The following is a 23,268-nucleotide window of genomic DNA, read 5'->3' as shown; positions in this document are numbered from 1 at the left end:
ATAGCACTCTGGGCCTGACAAAATCTTTACAGGACTCCTAGATTCCCTGAGTTGTTTCCCATGCAAGAAAGAGAATAAAGAATCATTAGTAGTGAAGCCAGGCAGTTTGGGAGCAGACTGTGGAGGCAGCTTCCTGTAATCACAAACTGCCACAGTCCACACAGCTAGCACACATGTTGACCTGCATCCTATAAAGCAAAATATTAATCCTGGGTCAGGAAAATCTAGGTTAGCAGCCACATTTGCACACTCATTCCAAAATGACTCTGGTCCCTTGATCTTAAAGAGTTTATGAGAGCACAGGGAAAAAAATGAAGCAAAGTTTTAATCTATACCAAAGAATTGTCAGGATTAGATGTATGCTTGACTTTTAGCTTAGATTGACAAAGAATAACACACTGGTTTTACATCATTGTACTTATACCATGTGCTGCATATTAGAACCTTTTGGAGTTTTTCTTAGACACATTTGCCTGCACCCAACCCTTATCAGATAAACAGATAGACAGACAGACAGACAGTTGTGCACAAGCTTTGGGGTATGCTTAGAATTGTTCTTTAATTGGCCATGTAAGTTTTCTGGAATTCCAGTGGCAAATGATATTATTTTGCCCGTATTCTAGAACCACGTGGTTAGTTAGTAAACCAAAAACCTTTCCAGCAAACCAAAATTTTCACAGATTATCTGAGAAGCCACATTTTGAGAAACCAGTTCAGCTCCCATGGGGAGCTGAAGTGGGATGCTATTACCAGAGAAGGTCCAGGAGATGGGAGACAGGACATGAACAGAACACAAAGACAGCAGGCTCACAGCAAGACAACTTTACCTTCCAACATTTGAAATGCAAGGCTCCTTTGAATTGCAGTTATGGAGTTCAGGGTGGGGGGCAGGGTTACAGGGAGCTAAATTCTCCAAGTCCTTCCCTGCCTCGAGGAATTCGAGGAATTTGGCATGCCCATTACCTGGGGGATGGGTGGGACTCCACCACCATGAGTTTTTGGAACCTTGGTGGAACCAAGATGGCACTTGCCAAAACCGAATCTATTGCCCACCACATGGTGTTGTGCCAAGTTGCAAGACCACCCCCAAGAAGACCACCGAGATTCAGACACTCCGAAATGCAAAAGCAAGGCAAGGCTTTATTTAACGAGCTGCCAACTCGGGCCTCGTCCTACCCACCGACACAGCGGAGGTTAGGAGGAAGCCCCAAGCTGTGATTACACAGGGCTTATAAAGGCAAAGAACAAGGTTACAACAATCAGCTGTGCAAGCGAGATTAGAACACAGGTACCAATCTGATTGGCTCAGGGTTCGATTCTAAAATGGGGTTCACGTGGTGGGGCCTGACTTCAAAGTCTGGCACCTCATTTCCCCCTTTTTCTTTTTGGTACCTTGGGAGCCAATCATGGCTCCATTCTGTCCATTTCAATGGCTTGCATGTCTAGGGGATGATATAGAGGTAAGGCATGGGCCAGTAGGGCCCAATGTAGTAACCAAAGGGCCTGTCACCATTTCTTACAAGAATAGTCTCTGTACTTCTGTTTTGCATGCCTCTAGTTTATCCTGCCTCATCTTCCCCAAAACAACTCTGGTCCCTTGATTTTAAAGGGGGGCTGATGGGTGAAGATCATCCATCTTCTGTAACTTCTTCAGGCTGACTCAGGGGCGTAGACCTTACCTAGCCAGGAACCTATAACCTTAGTCTCAGTCTAACTTTCTTTTCTTGAGGCAAAGGCAAAGCGGCTGAGTTGGGTGCTTGGAGACCTCCCATGTTCCATCACGGTAGTTGTCATCCAGGGCAAAGGGGTCAGCTGGCCTGGCGTGGAAGGAATGAACCCAAGTGGCGATGCCGTCTAGGGTCCCTTCCACCGTGGTTCTAAGGAGTTTAGTCTCCTGGGTAGGATTTCTTTCAGGATCTTCTTAGCCACTACATTCGCAGTCTCATGCTTTGTTGGATAGACTTCAACCCATCCTGAAAAGGTGTCTACAAAAACTAGCAAATATTTGTAATTTCTGTGAAATCTACTTCCCAATACACGCCTGGCCTATTCCCACAGAGGCGAGCTCCTTTAGTAATCTGTTGATTGGGGGCATTGGTAAGCTGACAGATCTTGCAATTTTTAACAATATACCTTTGCAGGCCTTTAACAGATCTCAATAAGGACACAATCTCAGGTCTACAAGCTTTCTTTACTAAACAGATGTATGAGCTTAAAATTCTCACTGCCAGTCAGGGCTTTGAGTAAATGCGGGGGGTGAGATTTTAATCTATCCTCTCATTTGACAAACTTACCCTTACTAACCACTATCACAGATGACTGGCAAATTCCTGCCCAGTAGACAGACATGGGCATTGGAAAGGCATGCTTATGAACTATTCTTCTAGGACTTCCCGGCTTTAACTTTTGAAAGGCCAACAGTAGTGACTCTAGGATCTGACACCATCTCTGCCATCCAAGCAGTGGCTTACTGCCTCTGGATGCTCCATCACTTTTGTCCCAGGAGGAGTGACTTTCAACTTGGACTCAGGGCTTGAGTGCTGTCCCTCAGCTCTCCAGCTCAAGACTAGCACCGTACCACTTTTGAGCTCCACACCACTCCGTTCCCAGCACTCTGCTGGCTGATTAGAGACAAGTCTCTCACAGGGACCTTTCTTTGCCCGGGCTGGCTTCGAACCGCAGATTCAGATCAGTGAGTCTTACAAAAGGCCACTTTACTCCAATTAGAAGAAACAAGGTGGTCCACACAGAAGTAGTTTTTAAGCATGCTCTTACTGGAACTTATTAAGGGCCAGTATTAGATCTTGACAAACTTGTAGGAATCACCTGTGGGCCTGCTGGAAACTGTTACAAAAAAAACTACAAAGAAGCTAGAATGGCAATTAAACATTTTGGTAGCCATAATTCTCCTTTTCTCACTTTGCGATAATTATTTAGGACAATTTTACTTCCAAATTTCTTATCTAGAAATGTATTCTTGATTTCCAAAGCCTTTTTACTAACCCAACACTTTAGCTTTTATCTGCATTGGAAAAACTGAAGCTCACAGGCAATCTGAAACCAGGTGCCGCCCTTTGCTTACGGGCTGCTTGTTTCAAAAGAGCCTTTTTTTTTTTTCTTCAGTCCCAGTTACTGCATGGCATGAAGACCTTTGAATTTAAACTTAGTTTTGCATCATACTGCAGTCTTGAACATGTTCACACTCACACATGCACACACACATACATTTTCAAAAGATCTTAAAGCGCGCTGAATAAGCATCAGCCGTACATTTTAAGACAAAAACCTTTAACAAATGATTTTAGCATTCTCCAGCATCATTTTCCAGGGCTTGATAGTTTTAGTAAAACATTTTTAGTCTTAGTAAAACATTTTAGCGCACCAAACAATTTTCTGCTTAAGAAGGCTGGGTGGGGGTCCCCCTAAGAGTTCTTTTTTTGCAGACATTCTCACTGATTGACTGATTGTGGGCTGTCACCTGTACATCTTTCCAGTGAGCTAAAGTCAAGTCCAGGGAAGTGGAAGGAACGTTCCCCATCATCCGTTTGTCAGTCAGGCACAGTGCAAGAAAGAAACACACAAAAATGATCTATTTCCTTAACCTCCCTCCAGTGAGCTAGGATCAAGTCTAGGGGGCTAGATGGAGGTCCTCAAGATAGAACGTTATCCATAGCTCTGATCAGATGTAATACAAAAGGAGGAAAACACACAGGCCTAAGAAAAGCTACAAGTTGGAGATCTCCCAAGCTGGCCCACAACCTCCTACAAGGGTGCAGAAGGAATGGACCCGAGTTGGCCCACAACCTCCTGCAAGAAGGAGTGGACCCGAGTTGGCCCACAACCTCCTACCAGATAAGCAGAAGGAGCAGACCCAAGTACAAGGTGGGCGGGTTGAGTCTCGTTTAGGAGGCCCTCCTGGTCAGTTCCGGCCAAAAACCAAACTGACTCGCGCCCTACAAGTATAAGCAAAAGCAAAACAGACAAACAGACAAATTACAGCACAAGACAAATGAACAGCGCTGTTTTCTTACCTTCGGAGTCTGGGATCTCGGGGTCTCTGGGGCTATCCCGGACGAAACCCCAAATGTTGTGCCAAGTTGCAAGACCACCCCCAAGAAGACCACCGAGATTCAGACACTCCGAAATGCAAAAGCAAGGCAAGGCTTTATTTAACGAGCTGCCAACTCGGGCCTCGTCCTACCCACCGACACAGCGGAGGTTAGGAGGAAGCCCCGAGCTGTGATTACACAGGGCTTATAAAGGCAAAGAACAAGGTTACAACAATCAGCTGTGCAAGCGAGATTAGAACACAGGTACAAATCTGATTGGCTCAGGGTTCGATTCTAAAATGGGGTTCACGTGGTGGGGCCTGACTTCAAAGTCTGGCACCTCAATGGTCAATGCTAGAGAAAACAGGATTTAGCCAACAACAAGCAGAACTTAACTGAATCTCCAAGCTTAACAAACATCAATAACAAGAACAGAAAACCTTTCTTTGTGTCTTTAAAAGCAGATGTTAAACAAACATTGGTACCTTTGGAAGCTAGCACCAGCCCATCCTATGTCACAGGCAGGCAGGCAGGCAGAGTTTAGAGAGAGGCAGAAAAAGAGAGACAGAGAGAACTTTGTCTGCCTGAGCGCTCATAGAAGTTACGTAAGTCCTGTAAACGATTCCAAATTTGTAATATTGGGCTCAACTTGAGCAGCCTTTAGAGTGCTTGGTCAGAAGTCACCTTGGTGGTGTTAGCATTTCCCTAGCCTCAGGTCCCTCCCCTCTGTGAGCAGCCTGCCCCTAGGAGAGCTGTAACTCTGCCAGGACTGTGGGTGGGGGCTCACCTTTAAAGGAGTTTGTTGTTCTGGATGAAGCTGTGACAGTAGGGCTATAAGTAATTTTAACAAACTCTCAACATGGGTCAATCTATCTTTAGTAGGCTCATTGTATATTCTTTCCTCAGTGTCTGAGCCATCTGAGTCTTTCTTAATATCTAGCCCAGTGGGTTCAGATCATATTAATTCTCTCAGCTTTTCCTGGGCAGCTGCATAAGCTCCTGGGGCTGGGTGATGCTCATCAGGTCCCTGTTCAGTTTCTCTGATCGACTGATTGAATCTAATCTGTTCATGTTTGGATCTAAACAATCTCGGACCAGATTCCAGAGAGTAAAAGCATCCACTGGGGTTTTCTCAGGGCCATTTGCATCATAATGTTCCTGAATCTTTTTTCCAATTTTCTGCCAAGTTTCTAAGTTAATAGTTCCTTCCTCCAGGAACCAGGGGCATGCTTCAAAGTGAAAGAAACATTCTAACTGACTTTGGCCAACTTTCACTCCCTGGGCATTAAGCATCCCTTTGGGGGCCTGCACGTATAGCGTGCAGCTGTTACTTTGTCCCATAATTTTTTACTCCCGATGATACTATCTCTCTCCCGCTCCCCTTCCCAAGTGTTCGGACATCCTTACCTGAGTGGGGTCCTCTGCCGTTGTCCCCGGTGTTCAGGTCCCTGTTCGGGCACCATTTTGCCGGAGCCAGCCAGCAACAAAAGGAAATCCTGAATGACGGGGGTGAGGATTAAAGAAAAGGAAAAATACAGGACAAGAGACAAAGATGAGGTCCGGGAAGGGTCTGCAGCTCAGGATTGTGTCTCAAGACTGCAGCCATGTTTTATTCTTAACTTCCAGTTTATATGCAGTTTAGGAACCAGGGAATAGCATAGGATTAACTAAGGTTTAAGAAAACAGGAAGGCCCTGAAATTGGTAAATAACAGGCAGTAAAACAAGATAAGGTTAAATGGTTTACATAAAACAGACTCTTGTAGACATAATAAAACATCTCGGGATTAGTCCTTCAAGTAAACCATGTCCTTGCATGTCCTTGAGATAACAACATAGCCAGAGGTTAGGATGAACTTCGCTGTTGGCTCCCAACAGTGTAGGAAAGGTCCCAGTAGGTAGCAGTTTTGTTTTTCCCTGCAAGGTTCATCAAATGGCTTAACTCTTTCTACTTTCATACTCAGGAAGAAACTTTCTTGATCCTCCACAGGATTTTATTTCAGTTGGTGATGCTTTCCCCAACAATATCATACCTCTGTGCTATGGAATGCAGGTCAGACTAAAGCACAGATGAGGTTTCTACTTCTATCTTAGGAGGGTATGAAATGTTTACATTACTTTATCATTTAGGGCCTGCTTACACAGGAGTAGCTGGCCCAACTTACTGGCATAGGTGCAGGATTCTTTGCAGTAACTCAAAGACCTTCCCACTGACTTTGTTGATAATATCAAATCTCATCTATATATCTAAGTCTTACAATCCCTCTATATCTCATTCACATAACAGATGAAATTGCAGTGATAGCAAGATAATGAGAATTGCAAGCCAAGATAGATTGTTCTTCTGGTCTGCACTTTGAGTCTATAGGAGTATTTTGTTAAGTAACAGGTCTTTTTAAAAAAAGATAATCTAGAAAGTATTGTTTAACTTAACTTTTATGGCTGCTTGATTAATTATCTTATGCCTCTTTTTTATATGTATAGTACAGTTTTATAACTAGGAATTTGCTCTACCCTAACCATAAGATATATATATATATATATATATATATATATATATATATATATATATATATGAGAATATCTGAAGAACCACGTGAGGGAGAAAGTCCTTCCAAAAGTTAAAATTTTGTGTCTGTGAATATGGCCTAGTGGCAAGAGTTCTTGCCTCGTATTTATGAAACCCTAGGTTCGATTCTTTAGCACCACATATATAGAAAAGGCCAGAATTGGTGCTATGACTCAAGTTGGCAGAGTGCTAGCCTTGAGCAAAAAGAAGCCAGGGACAGTGCTCAGGCCCTGAGTTCAAGCCCCAGGACTGGCAAAAAAGTTACACTTTTATTTTTCAAATTCACTTTGTGTTTTATTAAATAAATCATGCAATATTGTCACAGGAGACTGTAACCATATAGTATTAGTCTCATACCACTATTACTAAGAGCATTCTTTTTATTGGGTTCTTAATAATGTATGTGCATTCTGTGCCAACATACTTATCACTCTTGAAATGAGGAATTTATAGACCAAAACTTATGTAGTGGGGAAGAAGTGGGCAATTCCTGGTACCTGTACAGGACAGTGAACTTTGTGCCATTCTTAGCAAAAATATCTTCTTAACAACACTATACCTATGTTGTTGTTTGAAAATGTATTGTTGTGCCAAGTCGCAAGACCACCACCAAGAAGACCACCGAGACTCAGACATTTCCGAAATGTAAAAGCAAGGCAAGGCTTTATTTAAGCGAGCTGCAACTCGGGCCTCATCCTACCCACCGACACAGCGGAGGTTAGGAGGAAGCCCCGAGCTGTGATTACACAGGGCTTATAAAGGCAAAGAACAAGGTTACAACAATCAGCTGTTCAAGCAAGCAAGATTAGGACACAGGTACAAATCTGATTGGCTCAGGGTTCGATTCTAAAATGGGGTTCACGTGGTAAAATGGGGTTCATGTGGTAAAGTGGGGCCTGACTTCAAAGTCTGGCACTTCAGTATGATTAACCTATTTGCAGGCAAAGAAATACCCTAAAAGAGATCAATTTATTTGCTATATGGACAGTAGGAACTTAGACATTTGAATACTAACTTACAAACTCTTCTCACTACATATCACTATACAGCCATACTTTTTAACTCTCTAATAAAGCCTGGCCAAGTTGACTCAATCATGTCATCTTAGCTACTCCTGATATTTCTGGTTGTAGCAGAAAAGTCTGTGACTCTAGTTAACCATCAGAAGACAGACTAGAGGCATGGCTTAAGTGGTACTGCGCAGCCATGAGCAAAAACAGGAGTTAGAGTACAATGCCCTGAGTTTAAGCTCTTTTACTCATTCAAAAACAAAAACTGTCTCATGAAGAAGTATCTTCTTTTTTAAGACAGTCACTACCCCATGAAAAAGAGTGCATGTAGAGAGGACTTGTAGAGTTTGGAAATCATTTCTCAAAGTTGCCTTAAACTTACAAAAATTTAATCTTCAGCTGAACCTTTTGTAGTAAGTGGAGTAGACAAGTATTATTTCTCTTTAAAAATTTGTTGAAGTGATGAATTAGTAATAAAAAGACTGAGAATTCCTTACCTTGAGGTATTACTATGAAGTTGTAAAAATTAATATTGATAGTAATGTACAAATTAAGCTACAGTCTACTTTTATTAATAATATAAATTATTATCAGGACAAATTTTTTTATCAATGCACCTGCTAATTTTCAAGAAAGTATGTTTTATAGAGTTTTTCTATAAAAACTCTATAAAACATTTTCCTCTATAAAACTTTCATTATCTTCTTTATCTACTAATTGTCTTACACAGGACTCAGTGTTCTATTTCCTTTAACATATTAAAACTTAATGACTGCAATGTTGATCATAGCATTTTGGAGCAGTGATTGAATAATCAGAGAAGTTTTCAATAGACATAGCTAATAACTACTCAGATCTTATAACGTGCTCATAACTGCATTTTAACTTCTATAGGGCATATTCTCAATACATACAAATTACAGTATAATATATTTATGTTATTTTACTTCTTTACTTTCCTCCTTTGGAATCAAACTTTGCTTTCTTATCAATTTAGCAATAGAAATAACTAAAAGTTGGTACAGAAAAAAATATTTTGCTTTAATATTACAAAAATTATTGCAAAATAATTACAACAAAATTATTACAACATATTAATTTTGATTTAACTATATTACATTAAAATATTTCAATATAGCCTACATAAAATCAACTTTGATTTTACAAGACATTTTAACTTACATATTTATAAGAGTTATAGTTAAGGTCATAGATTCTTTAATATTATCACTATCTTGAAATAATTCTACAAAAGAGTTTCAATCCAGCATGTTCATTTATGTGTACCACACAACTTGATCAGTGCCATCTCCTCTATCCTTCTCATTCTACTGCCATATAGCACAACTCCATTCATTCTCTCAAGTTTCTTAGTTTAGTTTCACTTATGCATATTGAGTGTTATGATTGTATTTACCTTCCATTCTATTTTCTTTTCTTTTTTTTTTTTTTTTTTGGTGTTTTTTTTTTTTTTGCCAGTCCTGGGCCTTGGACTCAGGGCCTGAGCACTGTCCCTGGCTTCCTTTTGCTCAAGGCTAGCACCCTGCCACTTGAGCCACAGCGCCACTTCTGGCCATTTTCTGTATATGTGGTGCTGGGGAATCGAACCCAGGGCCTCATGTATACGAGGCAAGCTCTCTTGCCACTAGGCCATATCCCCAGCCACCTTCCATTCTATTTTCTACTCCCACCCTTAACCCCCATTCTATCTCAAACATGTTTCTGCTTCCTTAACACCTTAGATTTTTAAGAGAAAGACAAAAAACATAACACTTTAATAATCTACAAGAATATTGTAAAAGAATATAGTGCTCTGCATGTAGCGTAAGTAGTTTGATTGACTCCTAATATAGCCATTATCACACTACTAACTTCCATGTAAGTTTCTAATTCTCAATGTGGCTCCAAATTTTCAGGTCACTGTACTACACATATGTTTTATTGCCCTTAATAGCTAGTATATGGGAAGTACAATTAAAATGCAAAAAGGTCCTTGGTCAAGTAGCCAGGGTCCTCAATAACGAATTGACTTCATCTTATCCTTGAGATGTTGCTACCTTAATTTTAATAAAATAGATTTCAAATATTTGCCTAAACTTTTTCATAAATAAATTAGATCCAAGTTCTCTAATATATATATATATATATATATATATATATATATATGGAAATCAGAATTTAATATTATTGCTATAACGTATAAAACACATAAATGTAGCATTTAGATTGCAAATGTAAATTTCAGCAGAAATGAAATATCTGTCATATAACTGATACGTAACACTTTCTCTCAAAACTATTTTCTTCAACACATACTGAGGGAAAAGGTATTTTCCCCTATGTAGCAATACAGTGGAAACTATGCTTTTTTGTGATAGGGTTTTACAATACATAGAAATTGACTAAATAGTGAAAAAATGTTTAAAAACCCTGAATAAGTTAAAAGTGAGCAAGAGAGACTTACTCTAATCTCATAGCATTTGTAGAAAGAGACGTGACCTAAATTGCATTGGTTCTGATTCAAAGATAAATCCACTCTTAGATCTAAAACAGTAAAAGGATTATTGTTTTAAAGAAACTTCTGTTTAAAAGTTCAAATTCTAACAAGTTTGACAAGAAATATACTCACTACCTTATGCATGTAACATCTGTACATCCCCTTGACAATAAAGTTAAATTTGAAAAAAAATGTTCAAATTCTAAAACAAGGATGAAATCATTCTGAAAGAATGACTTCCAGTTAATAACTATTGAAGTATTAGAGTCATTAAATTATCTCCAAATTAGTATCTAAACAAAGAAGCAAATGCTATGCTATGCTATTATTTGCCTCTAACTTATAATAGTCTATATTTCCTGCTCTCAAATAAGTAGCTCCATACAAACACAACTCCAGTAGCAACAGACTGGAGCTCTAAATAACTTCATCTATCATTGTTTATTTGATTTGAAAATGTCATATGCTCAACATAATTCCACAAGTGAAAAAAATTATACAATTAATTTAGCACTTTATTTTTCTGTAAAGACAAATATGCAGATTGAGCCTGCACATTATTATGTACTTTTCTTGTTCAGGGTAGGAAAAGTTGGCATTCCAGAGGTGATCACACTTGATGGAAAACTATATAGTGCTCATCATTAATTCAGCAACTTAAAGAACTTACTTCTTAGAATTTATCTATATTGCCACTAGTTGAAAAAATAACTTAGCTACTGCAGAAGAAAGTATGTTTGTAATGAAGCCTATTAGTGTTTCAAAAAGTCCTGTTGTCTAAATATGTGAGCAAATGATGAGTAAACACTTGGAAGTAAACATGTAAGAACAATCATATATGCATTTAATTATATAAATAAACTATATTCCAAGAAAACATGATAGATCATATATAGTAAATTTCTACAAAACAAAAATGAGCAGTTACTTTCTAATAACCACAATTTCTGTCAAAGAACAATATCTCATCCTGGGGGAAAATTGAAACCTTTAACAAAGATTTTCACTTATAAAATCTGTTACAGATCTTTACTTACATTTTAGCCTATGGAGAAAAACAGAAAAGCTCCTAAATGCCAGCTTATTAAGCTAGTCATGCATTTTGCTGCACATTATAAAGCAGTCAAACATGCTCAAGGGGCTCATAAGCATATTTTGGAGTTAAGAAATATCATTTACACCATTTTTATGTTATCGATATTATCACTAGGGAAGAAAACTAAGTCTTAAACTACTGTAAATCTCCAATCTTGCTCACCTTTGTATAATTTTATTTTAATAGACTGTGACTCACATTAGTGACTATTTGATCAATGGATAAGGTTAATAAAATAATACATTTACTGCATATAGTTTACTTAATTCTTAGAACATTTATAGCACAGCAAAATGGTATAAAATGAGCTTGTGATTTTCAGTGAAGTACATTGAATAGATTTTGAATTTTCTCTGTTGGAATGAAATTTTGACCAGGTTTTATTGTTTTTTCTGTGCAGCCTGAACACTGATGCCGGAACTCCAACTGATCATAGGCACGAATAGGGTGCTGTAGCAGTTACCTGCTTACCTAGTGTTGTAATTCTTTAGAATTCATATTCAAACTCTTATCATATGGAATCTTTGATTACTCTTTGTTTATACCTGATCAATAGAACCTTGCACATACAGGAGAGATGTGCTAGGGATTGGGCCTCACAAATTTTAGGGGCTAAAAAATGATCATTGGACATGATACTCTATATTTCATTAACCCCTTTTTTCCAAAGGAGTTCATAGTGTTTCACAAACATTATTACATTTATCCACACAGCAAACTCCTAATGGGGTAAGTAGGTAGAAGAATGCTTAAGACAGAGAAAATTCTATTTCTGGAGGGTATGAGAGAAAATAAAATGCAGACACACCTACTTTAAGCTGGTGTTATCAGGAAAGAACTTAATATTTGTCCAACATATTTAACAGAAATTAAATCAGGAGGAAATTCAGTTGTACAAATGATCAATATTTCTTATTACATCCTAGAATCTCACTTTTATAAGAGTAAAAAATATTGCCTGTTGTGTTATCTAAAGGTATATAAGGAGCTCTAGTTTCTAGATTTTCCATTTTCCCTTGAATGTTTGATGTTGCAGCAAATTATTTAACTCCTTACTATTAGGTCATTCCTTATCTTTAAAGAAGGCCATGATAGAAACAAAAGTTACCCCAAATACTCCCTTTGTTCTTTTCTTCTCTTTTCCCATCCCCAGTGTTCCTTCTTTGTTTTTGTATTAAGGAATGAGAAGAAAAATCTATTAGACAGATAAGAAAGGAGAAAATCAGATGATCGATTATTAACATTATGGATATTTTCTATAATTCCTCCTCTGATCTAGACATGGTTAGATGTCTTAACATGTTCAATGATTCTGACTAAATGGGTCATTTGGCTTGAATTGCCCAGGAAATAGCTGAAATATTAACTGTTTACCTATTGGTGACCTGGCCACAGAATGTGGCAGACATATGCCATCATTTTCTTGCATCTTAGGAGTCAAATAAAGCAGTATTTCTGTGATCAAACCATTTAGTGCCTGTCCAAAGGTGCTTTTCTTCCACCATGTAAAATCAAATCCATTGTGTTATATTTAAATTCTGATGTGACAAAAGCTCTACTCATCTTATGCTAAGAGCCAATTGAGATTTTGTCCATTCCCTAATAATCAGTTCCCTGTTGCAGTATGTGAAATGTCTGTTGGAATACCCCCCCACCACCACCTTCTGCTCCTTTTTAGATACTACCTTAATTCAAACCAATGTGACATTTTAGTTACTTTAAGCTCCGAAGAGTTTTTCATCCAAAGGCACAGGGATTTGGTTTCTGGTGTCATGAAGTCATGAAGTCATGAAGAAAGACTGAGGCAAATCAAATAAAATGAATGATGAATAACTGAAAATATAATATCTAAAATTATCTCCTTATGTATTCAGGCACTATATTGAATGATATGAGAAATTGAACAGCAATTTCAAATTATCTTACTTAAAAAGACACTACTGTATTTTCACAAATAGAGATCTTTTATTTAACTTGGTTGACCCATAAGTAATCCTATGTGTGTGGGTTTTTTCTGGCTTTTCACAGCATATCTACTTTTTTATGACATCTGGTTTTAGCTATCCTTTTCATAATTTTTAACTATATAACACACATAGGATGCAAATCTCATATTTCCTGGGGCTTGGGAAAGCCAGTTGTGGACTTTGAAGGCTAAGATAATTCAGCTGATCAGCAGAAGGTCTTCCATATGGAAAAGGCCATGCCAGCCTTCTGTGCTGTGTGGTCTGTTCATGTCGGGCAGTGTTGTGCTAAGACTGCATGAGCTAGCATTTGTATGTTGAAAAAAAATGACCACGTTTTATATATCAAATTCTCCCTTTTATCTATCTGATAAATCTTACAGCAATAAACTGTGCCAGCTTTCCCCAAATGTCAGTGTGTGTCTCTCCTTATAAGTTCCCAACCGCTAACATTCCTCTGGAGAGGCTTTGCTCATTGCTTTTCCTGGTCTTTAATCTTGTTTACATCCAGAATGCATGTGAGATCATCTCTGTTTGGAGCTCAAGTACAAACCCTTTTAAAAACATGAAACATTCAATTACTAATTAGCTGTTTCCTGTTCCTAATGAAGTGAGCATGCCGGGTTTGTATTAAAATGCAGCTACTGCTCTCTTCTGTTTATGGCTCCAGATGTTTTGTTTTATCTAGGAGTTTACCTTGACAGCTACTACTAAATGATAAATCACTCATATTATAGCTCAAATGCATTTTGAAATTGAAATGTGGCAAACTTTGAGATTGCTCCAAGAATCAGTGTCAGTTAGCAGGTCAATACTGGCTTCTACCTATGGTCATTCAGGATTGGCACATGTAAAACAGTAAATGCGTGTGTGAAAACAGTATGCAGCATGCCCAAAGAAATCTATTTGGCTACTATTCTCCAAATTTAAATTTTTATTTATTGTATTCTGGGTTAAAAAAATCACATTAATACTGTCTTTTTGCTAGCCTAGTTTGCTTTGGAGTTTCAAGCCTCTATGGAAAATTTCTGATAAGCCTATAAGCAGATAAATTTAATAAAGGGTGGAGTAGATGTGTTTGCCTCTTTTAGTAATGGCAAATTATTGAACATAATAAGATTTTTTCAGAAATTATTTTGTCATTACTGTATTTGTGCACCTTTTTTTGAGAACCTAATGTGTTTTGTTACTGTTTTCAAGTTTGTGATGTTCACAATTTGTACTGCATGATCTAAGCTTTGCTGTATTATATAAATTTCAATTCTGGTAAAGTGGCTTTGCCACTTTGAGTTTTCCTTTGAAATGTAGGCTGTGTATACAGTGGATGAGGTAGACTGGAGAGGCTGAGCACTAAAACGGGTCCATTTCATCACAGGAAATAATCCATTCACAAAGGAGTCTTAGCAATTCTCTGGGGTGAAAAGTTATCGGTTAACAAAAGCATAAATTTGTTTCTTCAGGTCCCTGAAAAAATGTAGGTGATTTTCATAAGTTTCTTGGGGGAAATGTTTGGTTATCCCCTATTGAAATCTAGCCCTCTGTCTAAACAGATTCAATTCTTTGATTCTTCCATTACTGTGCCACACTTGTAGTTCTGTGATGTTTTCAAGAAAATTCCACTAGCTGACCATAATACTATCTCCACAGAAGGAATGAATAATATAAAATTTATATAATATTTTGAAAAGTAATGTACTTTTTTCCTTAAAATGGAAAGCTTTAGCAGACTGAGTGAATATTTTACATAGGCACATCAGTTTATTATGATAATGTATTTTTCTCTCCATCCTATGTGAAGATGGCACATTTGACTCACAAATATGTACATTTTAGCTGTTTCTTAACAAAGGTAATGGACTTGTACTAAACTCTCCATACTCTCTGGATAGCAATGTTAAGGCAAAAAGATGGGGAATAGTTTTTTAAAAATTTCCAATAATAACCTTTAGATAACATCACTTAGATGTTAGATGTTATCTAAGTGTAGTGTGTAGTGGACTCTGGCTTACCAGCATGTAAATGAATATTGGTTTGATCATCATTCTTACAATGATATTCAGAATGAGTCTCCCTTCATGCAATATACACAGTCTTAGGTTGAGCTGGGGAAAAGGAAGTTATTAATGTATAACATCATTATTTTAGATCAAAAACTAGATAATCTCTATCCCCTATTTTCATTAAAACATAGGGACTTCAACTGTACCATTATGTAAAAAGAGAAAAAATATATATAGCTCACTATAGGCATGATAACATAGTTTATGGGAAGTCTTTATCAGTCTTTAATGTCTTCAATGCTGTGGAAAGAAAAACAGACGTAGAATGAAACTCGAGGAATCATTGAAAACTGACACAGGAACATATGTTAAGTTCAAGTTTACCAATATATTAAATCAAGCCTGTTGAGTTCAGTCATTTTTGTTTCTTGGAGATAAAAGTTTTAATGTGTTTAAGTATATATCAGAATTACTCCACATAACTAACCTGTTTTCTTTTTTTTAAAGGAGGTAACTATTACTGTTTAGCAATGGCACAACAGTTTTATTCGGCCTGAAAGGTCCCTGCTGGCTTTACATAAATGAAGATGCTTGTGATTCCAGTTTGTTTCTGAAACTATTCAACATGGAAATATTTCAGTTGTGTTTATCAGTAAAGCTTTCTTTACTGAAGTAAATACCCAATCAATGTTACACTTTTAAAAGGAACGTGTATGTATTTTAAAGGCAATGATGTAAACCTTGTCTTTGCATTAGATTTCCCAGTTTAAGAATATGACCCAAATCCTAATGGCTAAAGTAACTTGACTGTATTTGATGTTTTTCTATGCTCATTTCAGCTTGGCTTTTTTGTCTTTTAAGGAAAAATATGGTAGTGTGTTAGAGATTAGAAACTTACATGTATGGTTTCTCTGTTTTGCCACATGTTAAGTTAAAGTACACTTACTTTGTTAAAAAATGTACTTGCTAAACTTCAGTATAAATAAAAGCATTTTGAATTTGTCACTTGTCACTGAGTTTTTCTTTTTTAAATTTTCAGCTATAGTCAGAATACATAGTACAACTGTTGTTTTGCTACTTCCAAACAAATGTGAATATATATCTTGTTCAATTTCACCAGAATAAATAGGTCAATATTCTTGCCTTCCACAATTCTTTTGATTCACATAGCTCTTTCCCTAGCTCTTTGTGATCAGTGCATCTTCTTCCAAGAGAAAACAATTTGGTAATCCAAGAGCTATAATATGTTTTCTGAATATCTATTGTTTCCAAAACATTTCTGCAAGATTCACTTTCAACTGAAAATAAAAAAATAAACAAAACAGGTACCTGTTTACTCTAGCCCAAAGAAATTCTTGCTCTCTACATGTCTGCATCAACACTGATAAAAACCCAATGTTATTTAGAGCCTTACTTTGTAATTTCTCGAAACAGTTTTTATCATCTCCTTGTTTCTGATCTAGTATAATCCCGGAAATCACTTACATTCTGGTTTACTCAGGAACCGGTTAGGTTTTTTTTTAATGCAGTGGCAATGACACTTCCATTCCTGGCATATCCTGTGACTAATATACCATAATCTACATAGCTTTGAGCTAGCCACTCTCACTATAGATCTTTTAGTTTGGAACTATGTTTCTATTTCCACAGAAGGTTCCTTTCACTATCAGCTCATCATCATCCTAATTATTACAAGACTGGAGACAACTGACAGTACTACAACTCTTTGCTATAAAGGAGAAATATACCTTCAGGTACATTTTTATTCTATAACCTGGCTTTGAATAGTATACTACACTCTGCACCATAACGCAAGATACAGGGTCCATATAGTCAATTACATTGATATGCAGGCTTGAATTATTTAATGGCAATGTACTTATGAGTTGTCCAACACTTTGAAGTCCAGGTGTTCATTTTTTTTGTTGGTCATGGAGCTTGAACTATGGGCCTGAGCATTGTTCCTAAGCTCTTCAGCTCAAGGCTAGCACTCTACCAATTAAGCCACAGCACCACTTCTGGTTTTATGATAGTTAATTGGAGATAACTTTCCTGTCCTGGCTGGCTTTGAACCACCATCCTCAGATCTCAGCTTCCTTAGTAGCTAGGATTACCAGTAAGAGCCACCAGAGCCTGGCTAGGTGTTCATTATTGTTTGTCACTCAACATCGCATGGCACCAGTTGTCTCAACTGGCTGAATATTGATGGGGCTAATCAACATATAAAGACAAAAGACTTATTTGAGCTCATGGTTTCAGAGGTTCTAGTTCACAATTGCCTTTAGCCCACAATGAAGTACAGGGTGGACCAAAATCCCTTACATATTCAGGAAACCAAGAGATAAGAAAAGGATGGAGATGCCTCTAGTAGCCCTTTCAATGGCACACCCTGCTAAACCTAGCTTCTTCCACTCCTTAAAGATTCCACCACTTCCCAATCATGCCACAGGCAACATTTAATGACAATTCTTTCAAACTTGCACCTTTGGAGGATTCTCATGCAAACCACACCCTTCTGCTTCCAGAACCCAAAAGCTCATGTATGTCTCATAATATGAAATTATGAGATTTACTTACTAAGAGTTCTCAGAGTTCTCTTGTTCCCAACCTTGCTCACAAGTCCATTCCAAAGTCCATTGAAGCCTAAAAGTAAACTCAGCCATGTACCTCTGTAATTTTTTTTAACATATTCTAAGGTAAATGCTATTAGGTTTGGTGTATATTTCCTCTCTTAAAGGGAGGACTTGGAGGGATACAAAGGATGGATCAGGGGGAAAAGTACAACTGACGATACAGAGTGAATACCCTATATATTAATGGTCAACTTTGGGGCTGATACTGGCAAGATATGGGATTCTAAGAGCTTGAACATGCTTTTGCAACAGCTTTATTGATTGCAGACCACAAAGCTATTCCATTTTGCTGGCACTGCATGCTATCATTATCTTCTCTCACACCCATTCCATGTTATTGATGCCCCCACATTTGGGAGTTTCCATTGAAGCTCTATGCTTATAGCTTCAAATATCACCATTATATCCTGATTGCATAGACTTTCACCCTGAAACACTGTCTAGCTTCTCAAGTTTTCCCTTGAAATCTTAGTGGAAGCCTCCATGGATGCGTAAGTCCGGATTTCTAAATTCTTATAAAACCAACATCAAATGGAAGTGCCACTGTAAATGTTACCTGGTTCATCTTGAATCATGGACAAGGCATCTGTCAAGTAGCTTGACAGCTGAACACAAGCAAAGAAGCTTTTAGACGGTTTTGTGTATATGGGACACCTGGTGCTTCCTTCTCAAATGAAAAAACCTTGTAACATATTTGCATTTCTACATCTTTGAGCCTTTGATGTACCCTTGCAGATTTCTTATTATGATCTTCAGACATTCTTCCTATTATCTTGATGCAAACTAGATACTCCTTTTTACACGCAATAATGTCTTTAGCCACTGCATTCTTCTTTCTTTACTGTAAGGTGATGTACAGAGGGGTGACAGATACATAAGTCCCTCCCTCATTTTCTCCTCTGTCTTTTCCCCAACTCTCCTCTTCCTCCAAGTTATAAAGTTCATTTCCATCATAGTGTCTAGTGAGTATCACTGTTGCATTGGTTCACCCTTTGCACCACCATTTCTGTGATTCCTCTTCCCTTCCACAAATTAGATAAACTTATATACAAGATAAGAGGAATAGAAATCCAAAACAATGACACCAGGGCATAAACCAAAGAGAAAAGGAAAGAAAGAAAGAAGGAAAGAAAAAGAAAGAGGGGCTGGGGATATGGCCTAGTGGCAAGAGTGCTTGCCTCGTATACATGAGGCCCTAGGTTCGATTCCCCAGCACCACCTATACAGAAAATGGCCAGAAGGGGCGCTGTGGCTCAAGTGGCAGAGTGCTAGCCTTGAGCAAGAAGAAGCCAGGGACAGTGCTCAGGCCCTGAGTCCAAGCCCCAGGACTGGCCAAAAAAAAAAAAAAAAAAAAAAAAGGAAAGAAAGAAAGAAAAAAGAAATAATCACAAACAGTGTACTTCTTTTCTGGTCAGTGGAAAAATCTTCTATCTTTTCTTCCCTGTTCCTTTTTGCTCTTGATTGTCACTGTGCATTTAGCTAAAGGTAGCCGCTAATACCCATGTTGCTGTTTAAATACTGAGCTGAATCCATAAAAATTTTTTAAGATTAGGCTCCCACATAATCTCAGGGCATTCACATTCTTCACCACTATATAGCAAGCTACTCAGGTGGGTGAAATCTGATTATTGTAGTTTGAAGCCAGCTCAGGTAAATGAATCTCTTAACTACAACTAACCAGCAAAAGGCCAGAAATAAAACTGTGGCTCAAGTGATAGAGCAATAGCCTTGGCCAAAAGGCATTGAAGCCCTACTACTAGAACACACACATACATATATGTGTGATTGCACACGCACACAGGCACACACAGACACATTATTAGATATTTAAAGACCAATAGTTATAGTACAAATGTAAAGAAGAAAAAATATTTTACATAGTACAATCAACTGTCAAGCTTTAAGACAATTTAATGAATCCCTAATAAGCATGTCTGAAGGAGGAGAGCAAACATAAAAAACAAGCACCACCTAAGCCCCAACACAAGCAAGTGGAAGGTATCATTCACAGAACATAAAGGTGTCTACTCTAAGGAAGCACATTATTCTTGTCCAGCTTTTGTGAGAGTTAAGTCTTGATAGTTAATGTGGGGCTGTGTTATAGAGCACCTTGAATAGACAGCAATGAGCATATTTCTGACACCCAAATAAAAGGTGACATCTGTGAGAGACGTCAGATGGATTGAATAGAGAAGATGCCAGAAGAGAGACAATTACATTTCATAAAACAATCATTTCATTTTTTCGCTTCCATACTTCTATGTTAACAGCAAGATAGGGGTGTAATTTTGGTAAGACACATAGAACCAATGAGAATGGGAAGAATACATGGGTCAATCAGGCATGTAAAGAAAGTAGTAGCAAGGTTTAATATGTGGATTTAAGTTTCCAACAAATAGTAATGAAAGTGTGAATCATAAAGTGAGTTTTATTTGAAATCAAACACTTCATCTGAACACTGTTTATTTCAGCGTAGCAATACAAGCAATTCCTGAATTCTTAAAGGCATGACAAAAGAACAAAGAATATCTTTTATAACATGAACCATAGCTCCAACGAGGTTCACATCCTTGTTCATCTTTCAAGGTTTCAAGCTCTTTTTTTCACTAAAATGCAACTTGTTTTGTCACTTGTTCAAGTAAGAAATTCCTGAAGTTTTATCCCACGCTGCCATCTCTATTTCCCTGCACTTATTACCATCAAAGTCACAGCTCCCACACAGTATTAAAGTCCCATGCAATTTCTTCTCCCATCATTTGGAAGACTGAATGGAGAAAGAAATAATTCCATATCTTGTTTTTAAGGATGTAGTAGTTATTAGAACTTTTGTGTCCAATGAGGAATTCAGCAATTCTTTTTTTCCAATCGACAAGAACTTTGTATTTGATAGATAGTAGGGACTTTTGCAACACAGCCAGTTCTATAAATAATCTTCTGGGCATAATTGCACTTTGTTGGCTTTAGAAGGTAGACATAAGTGACAACTTTTATATGAAAAATGTGTTTTCATTCTGAACAAATAGACCAACAATGAAACTGTTGGACACATCCCACATGGAAATTGAGAATTGCCTAGTAGTACACAGACATTGTCAGGGAAGAAGATACAGTTTGTAAGCAAATTTTTGAATGATTAAAATTATTATTTTAAACATGCATATATTGAGGGATGGACTATTGGTGGTAAATAACTCATTGGTACAACCTATATTGTCTATGTCAATAACTTCTTATGTCTAATTTATATTTTATTTTTTGTGACATTCCTGGGTCTTTAACTCAGGGCCAAGGTGCTGTCCCTAAGCTTCCTTGCTCAAGGCTAGTGCTCTAACACTTGAGCCACAACACCATTTCTGGCTTTTTCTGAGTGGTTTGTAGGAAATAACAGTCTCATGGATTTTCTGCCCAAATTGGCTTCAAACTGTGATGTTGATGTTCAGATCTCAGCCTCCTGAGTAGTTAGGATTACACTGGCACCTGGCACTAATCTATATTTCCTTTATAGTCAGATTTATAAGTATGATTTTCCCTGTATCAACTAACATGCTTAAAGTTCTGTGGTTCAGCTTATTTGTCTCTTATTCATCTATCCAGTCTGTGACTGCTTCTAATATCTATTTCTCAGATTGTTTGAATTCTTCTAGCTTCAAATTATACTCATATAGATTCTTTATCCAGTTTATTTTCTATTTCTATAAGAAAATACCTAATCTTAGGTAATTTATAAACAATAGTTTCATTTTGACTCATGGTTACAAACACTCAGAAGACCAACAGCATAGCCCTAGCATCTGTTCAACTTCTAGTAAAGAGCTCATGCTCACATAATGCATCACATAATGATGAAAAAGAAGACAAGTAAGTAGCTGTTCACAGAGAAGGAAACACAACATGTGGCCTTTCCTCACAAGGCATTATCATAGCAGCTAATTCTATCTTGTAAAAATGAATACTGTCATATGAAAGGCATTAGTCCTGTTTTTATTTTTATTTTTATTTTGTCCAACATGGGGCTTGAACTCAGGGCCTGAGTGCTGTTCCTGAGAGCTTTTTACTCAAGGCTACTGCTCTACCACTTTGAGCCACAGCTCCATTTGTAATTTTTGGGTGGTTAACTGGAGATAAGAGACTTACAGATTTTCCTACCTGGGCTGGCTTTTAACCATGATCTTCAGATTTCAGCTTTCTAAGTAGCTAGGATTATTAATTACTGCCTCCTACCACTACCAGAGTGGCCCTTAAATTTAAAAATGAATTGTGGAAGAGATGAATCATATTTTCATTAATTTATTTACTGTCAAAGTGATGTACAGAGGTGTTACAGTTTCATATGTAAGGCAGTAAGTACATTTCTTATCAAACTTATCTCCTTTAATTTTCTCTCACATTCCCCCTCCCAATAACACCCATGAGTTGTACAGTTGGCTTACAGTATATTGTTCTGTAAGCATTACTGGTGCATTGGTTCACCTTTTACCCTTTGTCTTTCTAGTTTGATGTTCCTCTTCCCTTCCCACATTCCAGTAAATGTATATACAATACCCAGGGTACCAAAATCAGTAACAGTGACATGAGAGATAAAACCCTGAAGAAGAAAGACAAAAGAAAATAGCATAATTTCACATGGTACTTTAAAAATAACAACAGTAATCCCTAACATTTAAAAATCGTGTTTCTTCAGTAGAAATATTGGCTCATTATTTTTTGACGTATCTATCGTTCATTTAGATAACAAACATTTATTGAAGGATCACTGTGTTGCATGTTGGGTGCACAAGACAAAATGGAATCTGCCTTCATGGATCTTGGATCCATGTATCTTTATATATAATTACATGTCCATGTGATATCAACGGACCAATAAAGTTCTGTGGATGCAGAGTAGGAAATCAAGACTTAAGAGATAAAGAAATTCTCTTGGATGGAATGAGACCAGCAACATGAAGGAAAAGGAATAGAGGTTAGGCTACCTTCAAGCAAAGATACAATTTAGTTCTAGAAAATTCTTGTCTTGGTTGTTTCTACACTCTTCCTTCTCTGTTATATTGGCATTGCGTATCATTTTTTTTCTCTCTTGATTTTTTTCCTATTCTGTGATTTACTCTTTTGGACTCATAAAAGTAGATAGCTATAGGAGACTAAGAGTGGATATACAGAAAAAGGGCAATATAGGGAAAATGATACAAACTTTCACTTAGAAAAAAATAAGGTTAATGATCATGCACAGAATGGTGAGTATAGTTAATACATAATGCCAAATTAAAATTACATGGGCGGGGAATATGGCCTAGTGGCAAGAGTGCTTGCCTTGTATACATGAAGCCCTGGGTTCAATTCCCCAGCACCACATGTACAGAAAACGGCCAGAAGTGGCGCTGTGGCTCAAGTGGCAGAGTGCTAGCCTTGAGCAAAAAGAAGCCAGGGGCAGTGCTCAGGCCCTGAGTCAAGGCCC

The 23,268-nt window shown here is 37.6% G+C and overlaps 1 protein-coding gene across 1 annotated transcript in view; it reads left to right on the top strand.

Moving 5' to 3' along the window:
• The window catches only part of Dach2 (dachshund family transcription factor 2), a 494,618-nt gene extending 478,636 nt beyond the window's left edge, over positions 1 to 15,982 (top strand). The window contains exon 12 of the mRNA XM_048336074.1: positions 15,691 to 15,982. Coding sequence (XP_048192031.1) covers positions 15,691 to 15,740 — 50 coding nt within the window. The 3' untranslated portion in view covers positions 15,741 to 15,982. The remainder of the gene's footprint in view (positions 1 to 15,690) is intronic.
• The last annotated feature ends 7,286 nt before the right edge of the window (positions 15,983 to 23,268 follow it).

Source organism: Perognathus longimembris, chromosome 28 (genome assembly GCF_023159225.1).
Source record: "Perognathus longimembris pacificus isolate PPM17 chromosome 28, ASM2315922v1, whole genome shotgun sequence".
Taxonomy (NCBI): Eukaryota; Metazoa; Chordata; class Mammalia; order Rodentia; family Heteromyidae; genus Perognathus; species Perognathus longimembris.
The sequence above is the reverse complement of the archived record's forward strand: the minus strand, read 5'-3'. Positions and strand labels throughout refer to the sequence as shown.